The sequence below is a fragment of the Parus major genome, chromosome 12 (genome assembly GCF_001522545.3).
Source record: "Parus major isolate Abel chromosome 12, Parus_major1.1, whole genome shotgun sequence".
In the NCBI taxonomy this organism is placed as follows: Eukaryota; Metazoa; Chordata; class Aves; order Passeriformes; family Paridae; genus Parus; species Parus major.
In genome coordinates, this window is record NC_031781.1 from 18667982 (window position 1) to 18683495 (window position 15514).

The window sequence follows — 15514 nt, forward strand, 5'->3', positions numbered from 1 at the left end:
GGATGCAGGATCCCACCCCAGGGATGCAGGATCCCATCCCAGGGATTCAGGATCCCATCCCAGGGATGCAGGATCCAATTCCAGCATGGCTGGGCATCAGCAGGAATTCCCCATGGAAAGCTCTGCGCTGCCCAGGGCAGGGATGGAGCCCCTGGGGATTTAACAGAGGTCTGGATGTGGCAGCTGGGACGTGGGACACTGGTGGCCTTGGCAGGGATGAGGAGTGGTTGGTGACCTTAAAAGATCTTTTCCAAGCTAAATGATTCCAGGATTCCATCAGGCATTTGTGGGAGCAGCGAGCACTCACAGTTCCTACAGCACCTGCAGGAGCTGTGCTGAGCTGCTCTGGCCTTCAGCAAACACCCTTTTCTTGATATCTTTTATAGAAATCCTAGAATTCTATTATATTTAATATTCTCTATGTTTATATAAACCTGTAACATTCTAACTGTACAAACCTATAATATTCTAACTATATTCTAGAATATAAATATTCCATAAAGAATATTTTGTATATATATATATATATATAATTATGTATCTAATATATTCTACAATATAGTTGTATGGAATTCTATAATATTTTATAGAATTCTGTAGAATAGAAATTACATACCAGATTTCTATATTCTAGAATCTATTCTATATTCTAAAACTCTATACAATTATATATATACTGTTCTATTTACTTATAGTCTTTATATTCTTCATTCTTTTCATGTTTATAAACACCTGAGAAATATGTAATGTATTAATTAATTAATTGACTAATTAAGTGTCATAACAGTTGTTCTAAGAGTTCCTCTGTTTGGTCACAAGTGAACAAAATAACAGACAAATGAAATTTGTCCAAGATAATACAGCCAAGCCCCAGAGGACTTGATCTGAAATCTCTACAGACAGGAACAAAATCCTTCTCCCCACCTCCTGCAGAGTTTTGATAAGGCTGAAAATCCAGGAACAGTTTTGCATCCCCTGGATTTCCGTGAGCTGTTCTGCCCAGTCCATATCTGTGTTGTTGTATCTTTATTAATTTAGCAGGGAATTAAGCAGGTGGGAAATAGGCTCAGGAAGTAGTAGTTAAGATTTTGGTGTCATGTACCAGAGATTGAATAATGCTGGTATTATTTTAGCATGACAGCTGTGCAGAGTAGATTTTTGGAATAAGCAAAAATATCTATCTCTGTATGATTTTCAGACTTTTGCTCTCATTGTTAAGCAATATTTTTTCTCCTTTTCATTTCCTCTGAGGCCCTGTAGAAAAAATTGCTGCATTTTTGTCAACAGGAATGGAAGAGAAATGTTAACTTTAGAGGCAGAGGGAATTCACAGGCACAGACGAGGAGCTGGAGTCTGCATAATGTGTGGTGGCTCATCTTTCTGTGCCACACTCTGCTCACACTGAGGTGAAAAATAGACAATTAAACCAGTGGTAAAGGAGCTGTGGAGCTCCAGCTGTGCCAGGGATTAGTCCTGAGTGAGGGTGGAGCTGCTGCCTGTGTTTGACACAGAACCTGCTCCGTGTCTGGGGCTTCCCTTTGGAAATGTCCTGGTTTGGAGCCTCCTTCTGCCTCAGCCCCTGCCATGGCCCTGCCCACACCCCAGCAGGGCTTTGGGCTCCAGGCAGTGCAAGGTTCTGTTGGCATCACTCATCTTTAGTATTTATTCTTTGTGGGGGCCCTCCCTGCACAAGGGAAGGATTTGAGATGTGAAATCATCCATCAGAGAGCGTGGCCAGCTCCCAGTAACAGCATAACAATAATCTCAGCCTGATCTTTGCCTTTCCAGGTATGGCCACGTTAAAAACTCCTGGTTTTAATACATCCTTTTTATTCCGGTTTTGGAGGTTTTATATTTAATTTGGGAACAACAGAACAGATTTTTGATAACCACGGTGAGCGATGCATGAGTGTGTGGAAGGACGCTTGAAGTGAGAAGATTCAAATGAGAGAATCTCTGATAAAAAGATTTAATCGAGCCTTTCAGATCTTTTCCAGCCTTTTCTTTCCTCCTTCATCAGGATGGTGACTGGAAAAGGATTCTGGGGAGTTTATGAAGTGTTTTAATCCAATAACTAGAGAAAAGATAAACCCAAAGATGGAATAATTCACTTGTTGATTTAAGGACTTTCCTGAGTGATCAATGCATAGGATCTCTCTCAGCCCAGTCTCTGCTCCTCAGCAGAACAAAAATAATCTTTATTTTTTTCTTTTTCCCCATTTCTTTGTTGTTTGTAGATCCAACCCGGGTCATGGTGTCCCCTTTCAGCATGGATGTCACAGTTGGGGAAAGCATCGTCCTGCCTTGCCAGGTGTCCCACGACCACTCCCTGGACATCGTCTTCACCTGGTCCTTCAATGGGCACCTGATCGACTTTGAGAAAGATGGGGATCACTTTGAAAGGGTGGGAGGGGTAAGTATCAAATCTGACAAGGTGGGAATGTAGAAAAGGCTGCTAGCAGGAGGAACTGGAAGAAGGCAGCAAGAAAAAGGAGGAAAGAAATGGACAATTTTCAGCAGAGGTGGAAAACTGGGAAGGGTTTTGCATGTTGCTCTGAGGGAGGTTTTAGAGAGCAACAGGTCTCGGGCATAGTGACAGTTCATATTTACATTTGTCAGGAGTGAAATTTAATGCTGAAAGGAAAAGGAGATACAATTTCTAAACCTTGTTTTTATCCCTTAAAAAAAAAAAATCATTTAAAGATGAACTCCCAGATTGCTGCCCAGAGCTCACAGCAGCCATGGCTTTACAGGGTGACTGCTCCTGTTTTGGCCCACAAAGCTAAAATTACAAACTTTATTCATATTCCTCAGTCCAAAGGCCACAACCACGAGATTACCCTGAGATTTCCAATCTATTGAATGCTTTGTGTCTGGAGAGAAATTGAGAGAGGTTCTCAGCATCCAATACATGCAGAAATCTAATTAGTTCTATTCACCAGTTAATCAGACATGCACTTGGCGTTTGGAAAACAAATTACTGCTGGTGTGTGATGCAAGATTTCCTCACAGAGTGCTGTTCTCGTGATCTTTAGCACAAAAATGCTGGGCAATCAAAATGCTGGCTGGCACACAAAGCTGTGAAACTACTGCTGATACCTCCAGATTTGGGCTGGGCTTCCCTTGCAGGAGAGATGGAGACAGCCTGGGCCCCTGGATGCCAGAGAGGGTAAAAATCCGATATCCAGAGAGAAAAAGGAGGAATCAGAGTGAACCTGTCCTACATTGTCACTTTGCTTTAATGGGGAAAGGACCTGACAGCCCCCAGCCCTGCTCCCTGGAGGAGCCAGAATTTTAGGGATGCTCCCTCTCTTACCTTCCAGGCAGACTCCCATCATTTTAACAAGCCATGGCTTGCTTGGTGATGCTCTCATCAGCCAGCATAAAGTAAATCCATTAGTCACAGTGTCCTTCATGTGATAATGATGTTTAGGGCTCATTAAAAAGTAATTGTAACCACTTTTCCCTACTTTATCAGCAGGATTCAGCTGGTGATTTGATGATCAGGAGCATCCAGCTGAAGCATGCAGGGAAATACGTCTGCATGGTGCAAACAAGTGTGGACAAGCTCTCAGCTGCTGCAGACCTGATTGTAAGAGGTATTTGAATTTTGCTGCTGTTGTTGGTGTTGTTGTAGAAATTATTTTATTTTTTTTTCCTGCCTTCTGCAATCCCTGGGCTCAGAGACAGCCCCACACCTTGTAACCAATCTGAGGGAAAAGCCCTGAGTGCACGCTGGGGTTCACAGCACCCACCAGAGCATGTCAGGTGTTTCAGATGCTCCCAGAACAGAGCCAGCCCACACATCCCTGGTACCTGTTCATGTCCTGAATGCCAGCCCTGCACCCTCTGAGCTCATTTGTGCCATGGACTGAGCAGCAGGAGCAGCATCCAGCTATTGGCAGCACTTCTGCCAAACAACGTTATTCTTCTTCAGAATAAACATGATTTATTCTTATTAAACTCCACTGATATACCAAGATCTCTTCATTACTATGCACAGGTGATGTGTAAGTTTGACTTTAACAGAGCTGTAATTAATTACCCTGAGTCTGTGTCCTTATGACAAATATGATTTATATTTCCCTGCTTGTTCACTTTGGGGAAGGCAAATTTGGGTGCTGCTCTGTCCTTGCTACCCTTGGTTCTCATAAACAGGAGGAATATTCAGTTCTCATTAAATGAAATAACCCTTGATGATAAGAAAAGTCCTGATCTTGTCACTCCCTAAAAACACCAGAGGTGTTAGAACACTGGCACAGGGTGCCCCAGGGTGCTCAGGGTGCCCAGAGCAGCTGTGGCTGCCCCTGGAGGAGTCCAAGGCCAGGCTGGACAGGGCTTGGAGCACCTGGGACAGTGGGAGGTGTCCCTGCCATGGCAGGGGTGGGACAGGATGGGATTTAAGGTCCCTTCCAGCCCAAACCCTTCTGTGATGTCCGAGGTGGGAGCAGAGTGAACCTCGGGCATCGCTCCGGCAGCGAAGGCCGTGGGATGGAGCAGAGAGGTCTCTCCCTGCCTGGGGCTCCCTGCAGAGCCTCAGGGGTTAAAAACACCCAGCAGGGAGCCAGAACATCCTGATCTCTGCCTCCACACTGCTCCCAGCCCCAGGCAGGCAGGGAGAGCTGCAGCTGCCCCAGCTGCTCTGCAGGGACCCATCCCCTCTCTGTCCCTCGAGTCACTGGGGTTCTGCTGCGGTCCCACAGGTCCCCCGGGGCCCCCCGAGGCTGTGACCATCGATGAGGTGACAGACACCACGGCCCAGCTGTCCTGGAGGCCGGGGGCAGACAACCACAGCCCCATCACCATGTACGTGGTGCAGGCACGCACGCCCTTCTCGGTGGGCTGGCAGGCAGTGAGCACAGGTAAGGTCCTCACCTGGCACAGGGAGCTCCAGGGATGGCAAACCCACCCCTCAGTGCTGTGTGGAGATGGAAATGACACTGTTTCTTGGTGTATAATTTTTATTTCTTTTATTTGTTTATTATTTTATTTTTCTATTATTTTATTTTTTATTTTATTTTTTATTTTATTTTTAATTTATTTTTAATTTATTTTTTATTTTATTTTTTATTTTTTATTTAATTTTTAATTTTATTTATTATTTTATTTTTCTATTATTTTTATTTATTTATCATTATTTTGTTTATTTAAAAAATTATTTATTATCCATTTATTTAATTTCTCTATTATTCTAATTATTATTTTATTTATTTTTAAAATTCTTCTTTATTTCTTTATTTATTTCTCTATTATTCTAATTATTTATTTATTATTATTTTATTTATTATTTTATTCAGCATTATTTTATTTATTTATTAAATTATTTATTCTTCTTTTATTTATTTATTATCTTGTTAATTCTTTTATTTATTAATATTTCATTTTTCTTATGTTATTTTATTTATTATTTGATTTCTTATTTATTATTTTATTATTAATTTAGTTATTATTTTTATTATTATAGTTGTTATTATTTTATTATTATTTATTTAGTTCATATTTATAGGAATATCAGAAGATTCTGTGTTTGAATCTGGCTAGCCAATAATCTCTTGAAATTCACTTTACTGGTTGGTAATGGTTAGGGCACATGTTCAGTAAACTTTTCTCTTTTTTAGATAGTTTACATTTTTTTTTGCACAGATTCTCACGGGATAGACTTCTTATTTTTAAAGGTATAAATTGTTTCTTTCATAAGAACAGCTTGTTACGTAAACTGATTTTCATCTCTATAATTTTTCCTTAAGGGAATAAGTAGATTTTCACTGTTACAGTGAGTTCCAGTCTTATGAAAGCTGACAGGTTTCTCACAAGACCTTATCAGGCTAGCTTTTAGCTCAGCCTAAGTAATAAATAAAATAAGATAATAAAATAATATAATAAATAATAAATAATAAATAATAAAATAATAAAAAAAGAAATAATTTTTAAAAATAATAAAATAATAAAGCCTGGTTTAACAGGGCCTTTCTTTTATAAGGTTTTTACCTACCTGTAACACCTCAGCCCCCACACCGAGCTGCTTGGACCAGCCCCTGATGTGAAAACCAATTTCCCTGGCTGCAGAGCACTGCTTTTATTAACTGGTTTCAGGTTTGGCAACCCAAAGATTTAGTGTGCAGCCAGTGCCATTACTCACCCATTTTTCTCATGAATGTTTAAGGGAAAACAGAATGAATTCCTATCTCTTGTTGCTGTGCTGGAGATATACAACAGTAATTGTGGCCTATAAAGACATCCCTCAGGGACAAACCGTGTCATCCAGCCCATCTTTAAGGAGAATTATTTTCCTGATAGAGGGAAAAATCCCATGATGTAATTGCTCATTCCGTCAGAGGTTAATTTTGTTCCAGCAACCATTAAACAGAGACAACAGTGTGTTTCAGAAAGAGAAAAACAAACACCCTCCAAACCTGGTGTCTTGACACTTTGTTTCCAAACTCTGGCAATTTTGGAGAAACTCTTTAATGGCAGGAATTTCTGGGCTAAAAGCACGGGGGTTTGGCACACAGGGGGTTAATGCTGCCTCTTTCACTTCTTTGCACTTGGCAAAACATTAGAAAAATCAGAGAAAGTTTACCAACCCTTCTTGGTACTTACATTAAGCCCTCACCTTTAAGGAAATGAGATTTCCCTGTGCCTTTTCCCAGCAGTATTTTAACGTTTCCTTGCACCCCCAGTCCCAGAGGTGATCGACGGCAGGACGTTCACGGCCACGGTGGTGGGGCTGAACCCGTGGGTGGAGTACGAGTTCAGAGTGGTGGCTGCCAACCTGATCGGGATCGGGGAGCCCAGCAGGCCCTCCGAGAAGAGAAGAACCGAGGAAGCTCGTAAGTAGTGCTGGGCAGAGCAGCTGAGGGGGAAATCCCTGGGGGATAAATGCCAAGAGATCCCTCAGCTCTGGGCAGGTGGCTCCTCTGTTCTGTTGGAGCCCATGGAGGAAACGAATGTGAAACGGGAAAATAAATAAAAGATCTTTTTTCAATGTTTAAACTAAACAATTAGAGACTGAATACACAAGTTAATTGACATACTTTTAATATACTATTATTGACATACTTTTAATGTGCTGTTTGCCATGGCAAATTAGTCATTTTAACAGTTGCTGGCACCAGCAGGGGAAGGGCAGCAGTGTCCTGCTGCTCTGTTCCATCTCCATGTGGATTTTGGGTTTCAAAGCTGTCACATCCATCTTCTGCATTTATTTTTTTGCAGTCCCTGAGGTGACCCCAGCTAATGTCAGTGGAGGTGGAGGCAGCAAGTCTGAGCTGGTCATTACCTGGGAGGTGAGTCTCACTCCAGCCTTCTGTGGATTTTGAAGGGTTGGCAGTCAAAAAGCCCAGATTGTGTGCTAAAAACAGCCCAGCTGAGCAGATGGAGCTAAAGGATGGGCCCAGCCCCAGGGAAGTGGGGAGCAGGGGCCATGGGGAGCAGGATCTGCCACCAGCTCAGCTCCCCTTGACTCCCAGCACACCCACACGACAATAATGTGGATGCCCAAGGGATAAACCAAGCTTGGAACATCCTGACCTGGTGGAGAATCGCTGTGCTGGCTCCCAGCTTCCTCCCTCCTCCTGCCTGGGATATGAGGCAGCAAACAGATCAGAGCCAGCACAGGGCAGGCTGGCTTTCATTGCTGCTGATGGCAGCCAGCGAGAGGAGATGCAGAGATGGGAAATGTTTAATATTCCTTAAGGCAGACGGGGTCAGAACTTTAGTCATTTGTCTGCTCATATTTTTGTGTTGTGATGCGATGCAGCTGGCATATTTCTCCTAATAATGAACTCCACTAGACATGCTAACACTTCCATTTAGCACTATTTCTGACCAAGCTGGCAGAATGAATCGCCAGAGTTATTCTTGAGGTTATTAAAAACCTATAAATGGGTTTTTGTCCTCACCACACAGCTCAATGTGCTAAATTTCCTCCTCTGTTGGACTAATTAGTTACGCTGTGTCTCCTAAAGATACTGCAATATGTTTCAAAAACACACATGGCCAGAACATCAGCCATCGGTTCAAGATGTAATTTGCACAAAATATCATTTGCATTTTGATAAAGAGTGGTTTTACTCTTTTAAATGTCCAGAGGCCTTTTCTTTATGTGGGCCCTGCAGCACAGAGCAGGATGCAGTCAGCAGTAGTAACCCAGGCTGAAACTCCATGGACATCTCAGGGATTAAGGTGACCCATAATTATGGATTATTTCAATACTGGAACCTTTGGGTTTAGTGCAGCTTTTTAGGGGGCTGCAAGCCTCAGAGTATGAAGTGTCAGTGTGTCCAGGGTGTGTTCTTTGTTCATGTGTGATCCCAAAGGCCTGAGAGCGGCAGCACGTGTGTTGGGAAAGCAGGAACAGAACAAACCTCAGGCTCTTCACAAAGCCTGAAATTACATCAGAAATGAGGCCCCATCTGGTCAGGGAGGGAGGGGAAATAAGCTTCAGGAGAAGTGTCTTCTGGAAGTGCTGCTTTGTGTGGAAGCGTGTTTCTGCCATGGAGCAGAAAGGCTCTGGTGCAGGCAGGATGGGATCAATTCCTGTTGGATGTGACACAGGACCTCCTGCACCTCTGTCCAGTGCTGTGTTCACAGAATCATCACAGAGCCACAGAATCAATTAACTAGGTTGGAAAGGATCTCTGAGATCATCAAGTCCAGCCTGTGAAGGCAGAGGACCGAGAGGAATGCCGGGGGTGCGGCGGGGCGCTGGGCGCGCGCTGAAGCCGCTGTTTGTCCCTGCCCACAGACGGTGCCCGAGGAGCTGCAGAACGGGGGTGGCTTTGGCTACGTGGTGGCTTTCCGGCCCCTGGGCACGGTCAGCTGGATGCAGACGGTGGTGGCCTCGCCGGACGCCGCCCGCTACGTGTTCCGCAACGAGAGCCTGCCGCCCTTCTCGCCCTACGAGGTCAAAGTGGGCGTCTACAACAACAAGGGGGAAGGCTCCTTCAGCCCCGTCACCGTCGTCTACTCGGCAGAGGAAGGTAGAGATGAGCCCTCCCCACCTCCTCTCCCTCCTCCCTTTCAGGCTCTGAAGGGCTTTGGTCTCCACCTTGACGCATCCTTTGATACCTCAGCCCCGCTCTGGTTTATAATAAATGGCGAACCGTGATTAATTCTTCTCGTAGTCATTAAAATAACGTTAATCGTAATGAAATCTTTTGATATTAATGGAAAAGTAATATGTAATCTGGGAAGAATTCCGTGGAGATTTAGCATGAATTAATGTCCACTGATTAGAAAATGTTCCCACTTGTCCTAATTACAGTACATGGTATCCTGGGCTGAGTTTAGTAATGACAGCTTATTATTTCTGAGGGAGAGGCCCGGCACAGCCTGACAGGCCATCGGTTTGAAACGTGGACATTTGTTTGCTTCCTTCCTTGTGCAATGAGGAAAATAATTCCCCCTGGTGTTTGGGACTAATTGAACATAGAATTGAAAAGTCTTACTTCTGCTTTTAACTGCCCAGAGCCAACCAGAGCCCCCACCACTGTTTTGGCCAGAAGCGTTTCTGCCTCAGACGTGGAAGTTTCTTGGGCTCCCCCGTGGGAGAACCAGCACAAAGGAAGAATACAGGGATATGAGGTATGGGAAACAGTGCAGGATCCTTCCAGCAGCAAGCCTTGAGGGGACACAGAGATGTCCTCGTGCTGCTCCTCCTGCCACGGATGTGTTCCTAAAGTGGATTTGCTTCTCTCTGCCTCTTTAGTGCACAGACATCTCATGGTTAAAATTCCACCCTTCTCTCACAAGGTTAAAAATTCCACCCTTCTCTCACAGGGTTAAAAATTCCACCCTTCTCTCACAGGGTTAGAAATTCCACCATTCTCTCACAGGGTTAGAAATTCCACCCTTCTCTCACAGGGTTAAAAATTCCACCCTTCTCTCACAGGGTTAAAAATTCCACCATTCTCTCACAGGGTTAGAAATTCCACCTTTCTGTGTGGGGTCTGCTGGAAGCAGAGCCCTCCCCGGAGGTTCTGCCATGGCCAGGCTTGGGGAGGGGAGCCAGGCTGGTGCCCAGCAGGGCCAGGGATGGTGGCAGGGAGCAGGAGGTGTCCCTGGGAGCAGATCTGGGTTGGTGACAGGAAGGAATGGGTGCTGCCAGCCCCTCTGGGGTGGGCAGTGCCACAGCCCTGCTCTGCCCCCCAGGTGCGCTGCTGGCGGCATGACGAGAAGGAGGAGAACGCCAAAAGGATCCGGACGGTTGGGAACCAAACCTCCACAAAAGTCAGCAACCTGAGGGGCAATGCCCTCTACCACCTGGCAGTCAGGGCCTACAACACGGCCGGCACCGGCCCCTCCAGTGCCGCCGTCAACGTCACCACCAAAAAGCCACGTGAGTGTTGGCACGGATGCCCCAGCAGGGTCCAGCCACTGCTCCCCTCTCCCATTTCCCAGCTCTCTTGAGTCTGAAGGAGCTGTCAGATTTCTCCTTGCCAGGTTTTTGTGCAGATTTACCAGGCTCAGACTTTCTATTTAATTTTTTTTTTTTTTTTGTGAGGTTCTTCCCGGTGTTAAGTAAGCAGAGCATGCAAAACCAAAATCACAGCTGTGCAGGCAAATTAAATATTTATCTCAGTGTTCAAGAGGGCCTTTTTCCTCTGGTCTCAGGCATGTTGAGCAAGTGACTGAATCCTTTTTTTCATTTAAAGCCCCGTGTCGTGTCACACCTCCCGTGACCTTGAGGACACAGATGAGTGGAGCAGCTCGTTAGCTTTGCAGAGGGACAGGGCTCTGGGCAGGCTCAGCTGTGCTGGTGGAAGCCCCACTGGCACTGGAAGGGATCCAGCTGGATCCAAGGGAATTGATTCTCCTCAGCAACGTGCTGCTGTCTGTTTTTTGGTGTAGCACCGAGTCAGCCCCCCGGGAACATCGTGTGGAATTCATCCGACTCCAAGATCATCCTGAACTGGGACCAGGTGAAAGCCTTGGACAACGAGTCAGAAGTGAGAGGCTACAAAGTGAGTATTTCCATGATTTCCCAGGTCAGATGTGGGGCACTCCTCCAAAACCACAGCCATGCCAGTCCATGTGAGCACACTTTTCCTGCAGCTCCCACCTGCAGGACTTCGCTCCTGCCTTCCCTGGAAACTTCCCAAAGGCTCTAGTTGGCTCCTTAACTGCAGATAAATAAAATGCTTTTTAATAGCTCCCATTTCCTGCAGAAAGGCAAGCCAAGAGGAAAAGAAAGAGAACCCTCATTAGAAGCAGTTTTAATAGGAAATAATTTAACTAGAGAGAAACCTTGGGAAGAATTCAGCTCCATCACCTTCCTCAAGGGTTTCATTTTGCCAAAAAGATGTTGCCCTGGGGTTGGAACTGTGCAAACATTTTCCACCAGGGCCTGAGCCAGTGAAGGACCTGGCCATGCTCCACGTTTTATTCCCAGTCTGGAATGCCAGCAGCTTGGTGAGCCTGTGCCAGCTCCCCTCAATTCCTGCACCAACCTTAAGGGGTCTTTGGTGCTCTGTGTGGGCTCAGCAAAAATAAGTAATTCCTCAGGGTTTTCAGTCCAAACCTCTAATGAACCTCAGCAATATGGAGCAGCTTTTCACTACATACTTTAGGTCTGAAATGCAAATTAAGAGGGAGAGAGACTCATCACCCTGGAAAAGCATCTAGAGGCTTTCTAAAACATTCTCCTTTAACTGACTGTAAGGATAGCCCATGGATTTATCCAGCCACATGGATTTATTTCCTGAATCACAGCAAAATATTACCTATTTTTCTTCTTTTTGCCTAGAAATCCTGTATTTTATGTCACAATTTATGATATAAATTAGTGCAACTCCCACAGCGCAGAAGGTCATTCACAAAAGTCATTTATTCTGGGAAACCTTTGATGGCACTGCATCAAGTATCCCAACTCAGTTTCCAGAAGGAGCATAATAAGGAGTTTCTGACCTCTATAAAGAAGTTTTTACTTTTATAGGGGTTTCTTTTAGCTTGACCAAGGTAAAGGTTTCTCTGAGGGGCTCCACCGGGTACCAGTGCCGTGTTGGGTGCTGCTGATCAGCCTCATCCTCCTGCCAGTGTCACCCCCCTGCCCACCAGCCACCTCTGTGGCAGCAAATCCCACATGTCCCCTGTGTGACCAGACCATGCCTGGGGCAGCAAAAGAGCAGCAGCACCTCTGCACAGCCTGAGGTGACAGCTCTGAGGACAGCTCTGCCCTTTCTGCCTCCTGTTCTGTCTCCCCCGGCCGCAGGTTTTGTACAGGTGGAACAGGCAGAGCAGCACTTCTGTCATAGAAACAAATAAAACCTCAGTGGAGCTGTCCCTGCCCTTTGATGAGGATTACATCATCGAGATCAAACCCTTCAGCGACGGCGGCGACGGCAGCAGCAGCGAGCAAATCCGAATCCCAAAGATATCCAGTAAGGATGGGGGGGTTTGGGCTCTGTGCCACGGGCTCCCAGCAGCAGATATTCCAGTCCCCGCTTCTGATTTCATCCCAAAAGCAAGATTCAGCCATAAGAAACGCCATCCTAAGTAGTTCTATTTGTATTTAAGGTTTCCAGACACTTTCCCCTCTCAGTTCCATGCTCTGAATTTATTGTTTCGCTGCCATTCACTGTAGCCAAATACAGGATGCAGAGGCTTCTGAATCTGTAAGGGCTACTGTACAGCCACATCCCACAGTGTGCTGGATGCATAAATATTTATTTAAGGAAATGAGGTGGTGTAGAAGAACAAACACAAAGAGTATTTTATTACACAACATGGCTTTTGCAAAATCTCCATGTCCCATCTTCCATTAATAATGTCCCAGTTTATAAGCTGCATTAAATCAGGAGCCTCTGCAATGCAGGAATATGGCATTAAAACGAGAGTGATGTAAAGAAGCCCTGGGTGAGAGCAGAGTTCTCCCCACTGTGGCTGTGTAAACCATGCAGAGGAATTTAATCAGCAGCACAGGAGGGGCGAGGGGAGCTGGAACACTCCAGCCCACATTTGGCTCCAGGCTGTGGGTGACGGAGCAGGTACACGGCTCCTCCAGGATGGGGGTCACCAGGAACAGCTGGGAGATGCTGCAGTTGTCAAAAAATACTGAATAATGACAAGCAGGCAGCGTGTGAAATGACAGAACTGTGAGAGGAGGAGCCTCAACACAAGGGGGACAGGAATTGAAACCAACAATTCAGCTGGACACAGTGAAGAGGAGGAGGGGGCTGTGCGTGGAGGCTGTGCCTTATCTGAGCAATGAGAATTCAAGCCTTGGAGGGGGTGGGTTAAGGAAGAGTTTAGGGATTGCTCTCTGCTCACCTCTGGCTCCTTTTCCCCCTCTCCCCTCTCAGATGCCTACGCCAGAGGCTCGGGCTCGTCGACCTCCAGCGCCTGCACCCTGTCAGCCCTCAGCACAATCATGATCTCCCTCACAGCCCGCTCCAGTTTATGACAACAATGACATCGAGGACTTCTTCTTTATAATATAAGCAACATTTAGCTAGTTGTTTTGGAGACACCCAGTACTAAGTAATATTGTGGTTTGAGTACATCTTACTACTGGAAAAAAAAAATGTTTATGCTTCTTTAGGAATGGCATTATACAGTACTTCCTCAAAGCAAATATAGCTTTGTCTGAAGTTTCCTTGGAAACTCTGCAATGCACTGAAAACATCTGTAATATGATGTTACCAAAGCAGTTTACATATGTCCTTATATGCATATTTTTTATTATATATTTAGTGTTTTATAGAATTTTTTAAAGTTAACATATGATGTAGATATTAATTTTTTTCCTCTGCTATAAAATGCTACGGACGACATTATCACGGAAATATTGTTTGGGATTTTTTCCTTTACGGCGGAGAGTTCCAAGTTGTTCTTGGCAAATTGGCTGGAGTTGACTGTACAGAACTGATCCAGACCCAGATTGTAACAGGCTGAGTTTCACTGGCAGCTCCTGAGTTCAGCTAACACACGTTTTATCCAGAGCTCTGAGCAGGACAAACTCAAAACGCCCACAAGAGCAGGATTTTGGAAATCCCCACCTGGTTTTTGGTTGGTTGTGGACTACAGGACACGTAGCCAATATTCCAGCACCGTGCAGCGAGGAGGGGCTGTGAAATTTGTTTTGTCTTGATCATAATTAGCATTAAATTGGGTGGGAAAACGAGGATCCTGCAGTGCTGTGACCTCTGCGTGCGGTGACACAACGGGGCGCTGGGGGCACGCCCGGCTCCACCCTTTGGAGATGTAATTCCAAGGAAATTCCGCATGTTTGGGGATTAATTCCAAGGAGATCAGAACACGGCCACTCTGAGACAGAAAGCTGCTCTGGGCTCGTTCTTTGGGACACAACTCCTCATCCTTGGTAACTCCACTCTCCAGACAACGCTGGGGAATCAAACGCTGCCCCGGCTCCAGGCGATCCGTGGGAAAGTGGGAATCTCCCGGAGATCCCTGCTGGAAGTTTGCCTTTCCTTACAAACTCTTCCCAGATTCCTGGAGGCAGAACAGAGTCACACCAGAAAACGACACTATCCACACTGGAATAATTCTTCTCAAGAGAAGGACTGTTTGTTACTACGGGGAATTTTGTAAGTTCAGACGGGATAACGCTGGAAAAGGCAACGGAATTTTCTATACGATTTTCAACTTTCAATGCGCTGCAGTGGTATTTTATTTTATTTATTTTTCCTCCTGATAGCTTGAATTTGCCTGTAACTTGTCTTTTTTGCTTACAAAATAATACAGTTAACTTTTAAACCTTCTAAATATATTTATTCAGTAACTCATAATCAGGATTCCACTTGTGTAAAAGTCAGGGGTGTTGACCAGAGAAATATTGTCAGTATTTCAAGCTGTGTTCCTTTCTTAGTTTGATATGGTTACTTCTATGTAAAAAAAAAAAATAAAATAAGAAAAACCTTAAAAAAAAATAAAAAATCCACAAAACCGAGAAAAATGAAATAATAATAAAAAAAAAAGCTTCTGTAGTTTTCTCCCCGGTGTAAATGATATTTATCAGTGATCTAGCAGATGTAATCTTTTTTTAAAGGTATTGGTAATAAATATTCTGTCATTTGTAAAGATACATGTCTTCCAGGAGCCTTTTTCCTCCACTTTTTGTTCTGCCCAGTGAGAAATTTCCCCTCAGAGCCTGCTGAGACTGTCACTGATGTGAAGATACAAGAGTTGGTTTAAATCAAAACTTGAAGGGAGAAAAAAAAAAAATCTATTTATACACCTCTGGTTTAATTCTGCTCCCAAAAGTGACCAAAAATGTGAGCAGGTGAGTTTTGGGATGGTTTTGTAGAGCTGTGAGCTATCCAAGCTGATGGGGACGGTGCTGTTGGAGCATCTCTGACCCTGTGGCTGGAGCAAAACCCTCCCAGGCACTGCCCCTGCTTATCCTGGGGATTCCTGAGGATTTGGGGAGCACGGCTTGAAAGCACTAAATCCACCCAAGGCACATTTCTAATCCTTCCAGGGGCAGGAGCTGGAGGGTGCTCGCTGCATTCCACGGAGAAACGCCGCACTTCGCAATCAATGGAGCAGAAAAAGA

General features: G+C 44.9%; 1 protein-coding gene across 3 annotated transcripts in view; it reads left to right on the plus strand.

The window, feature by feature from the left end:
- Positions 1 to 15041, plus strand: part of CNTN4 (contactin 4) — a 262428-nt gene extending 247387 nt beyond the window's left edge. For 2 of the 3 annotated variants that reach the window (XM_015641164.2, XM_015641165.3), the window contains 11 exons: positions 2238 to 2413; positions 3479 to 3599; positions 4704 to 4862; positions 6681 to 6830; positions 7216 to 7286; positions 8747 to 8981; positions 9470 to 9585; positions 10153 to 10339; positions 10852 to 10964; positions 12212 to 12380; positions 13302 to 15041. In XM_015641164.2, coding sequence (XP_015496650.1) covers positions 2238 to 2413; positions 3479 to 3599; positions 4704 to 4862; positions 6681 to 6830; positions 7216 to 7286; positions 8747 to 8981; positions 9470 to 9585; positions 10153 to 10339; positions 10852 to 10964; positions 12212 to 12380; positions 13302 to 13402 — 1598 coding nt within the window. In that variant the 3' untranslated portion in view covers positions 13403 to 15041. The remainder of the gene's footprint in view (positions 1 to 2237; positions 2414 to 3478; positions 3600 to 4703; positions 4863 to 6680; positions 6831 to 7215; positions 7287 to 8746; positions 8982 to 9469; positions 9586 to 10152; positions 10340 to 10851; positions 10965 to 12211; positions 12381 to 13301) is intronic. The other variant, XM_033517488.1, reaches the window with a different exon arrangement.
- The last annotated feature ends 473 nt before the right edge of the window (positions 15042 to 15514 follow it).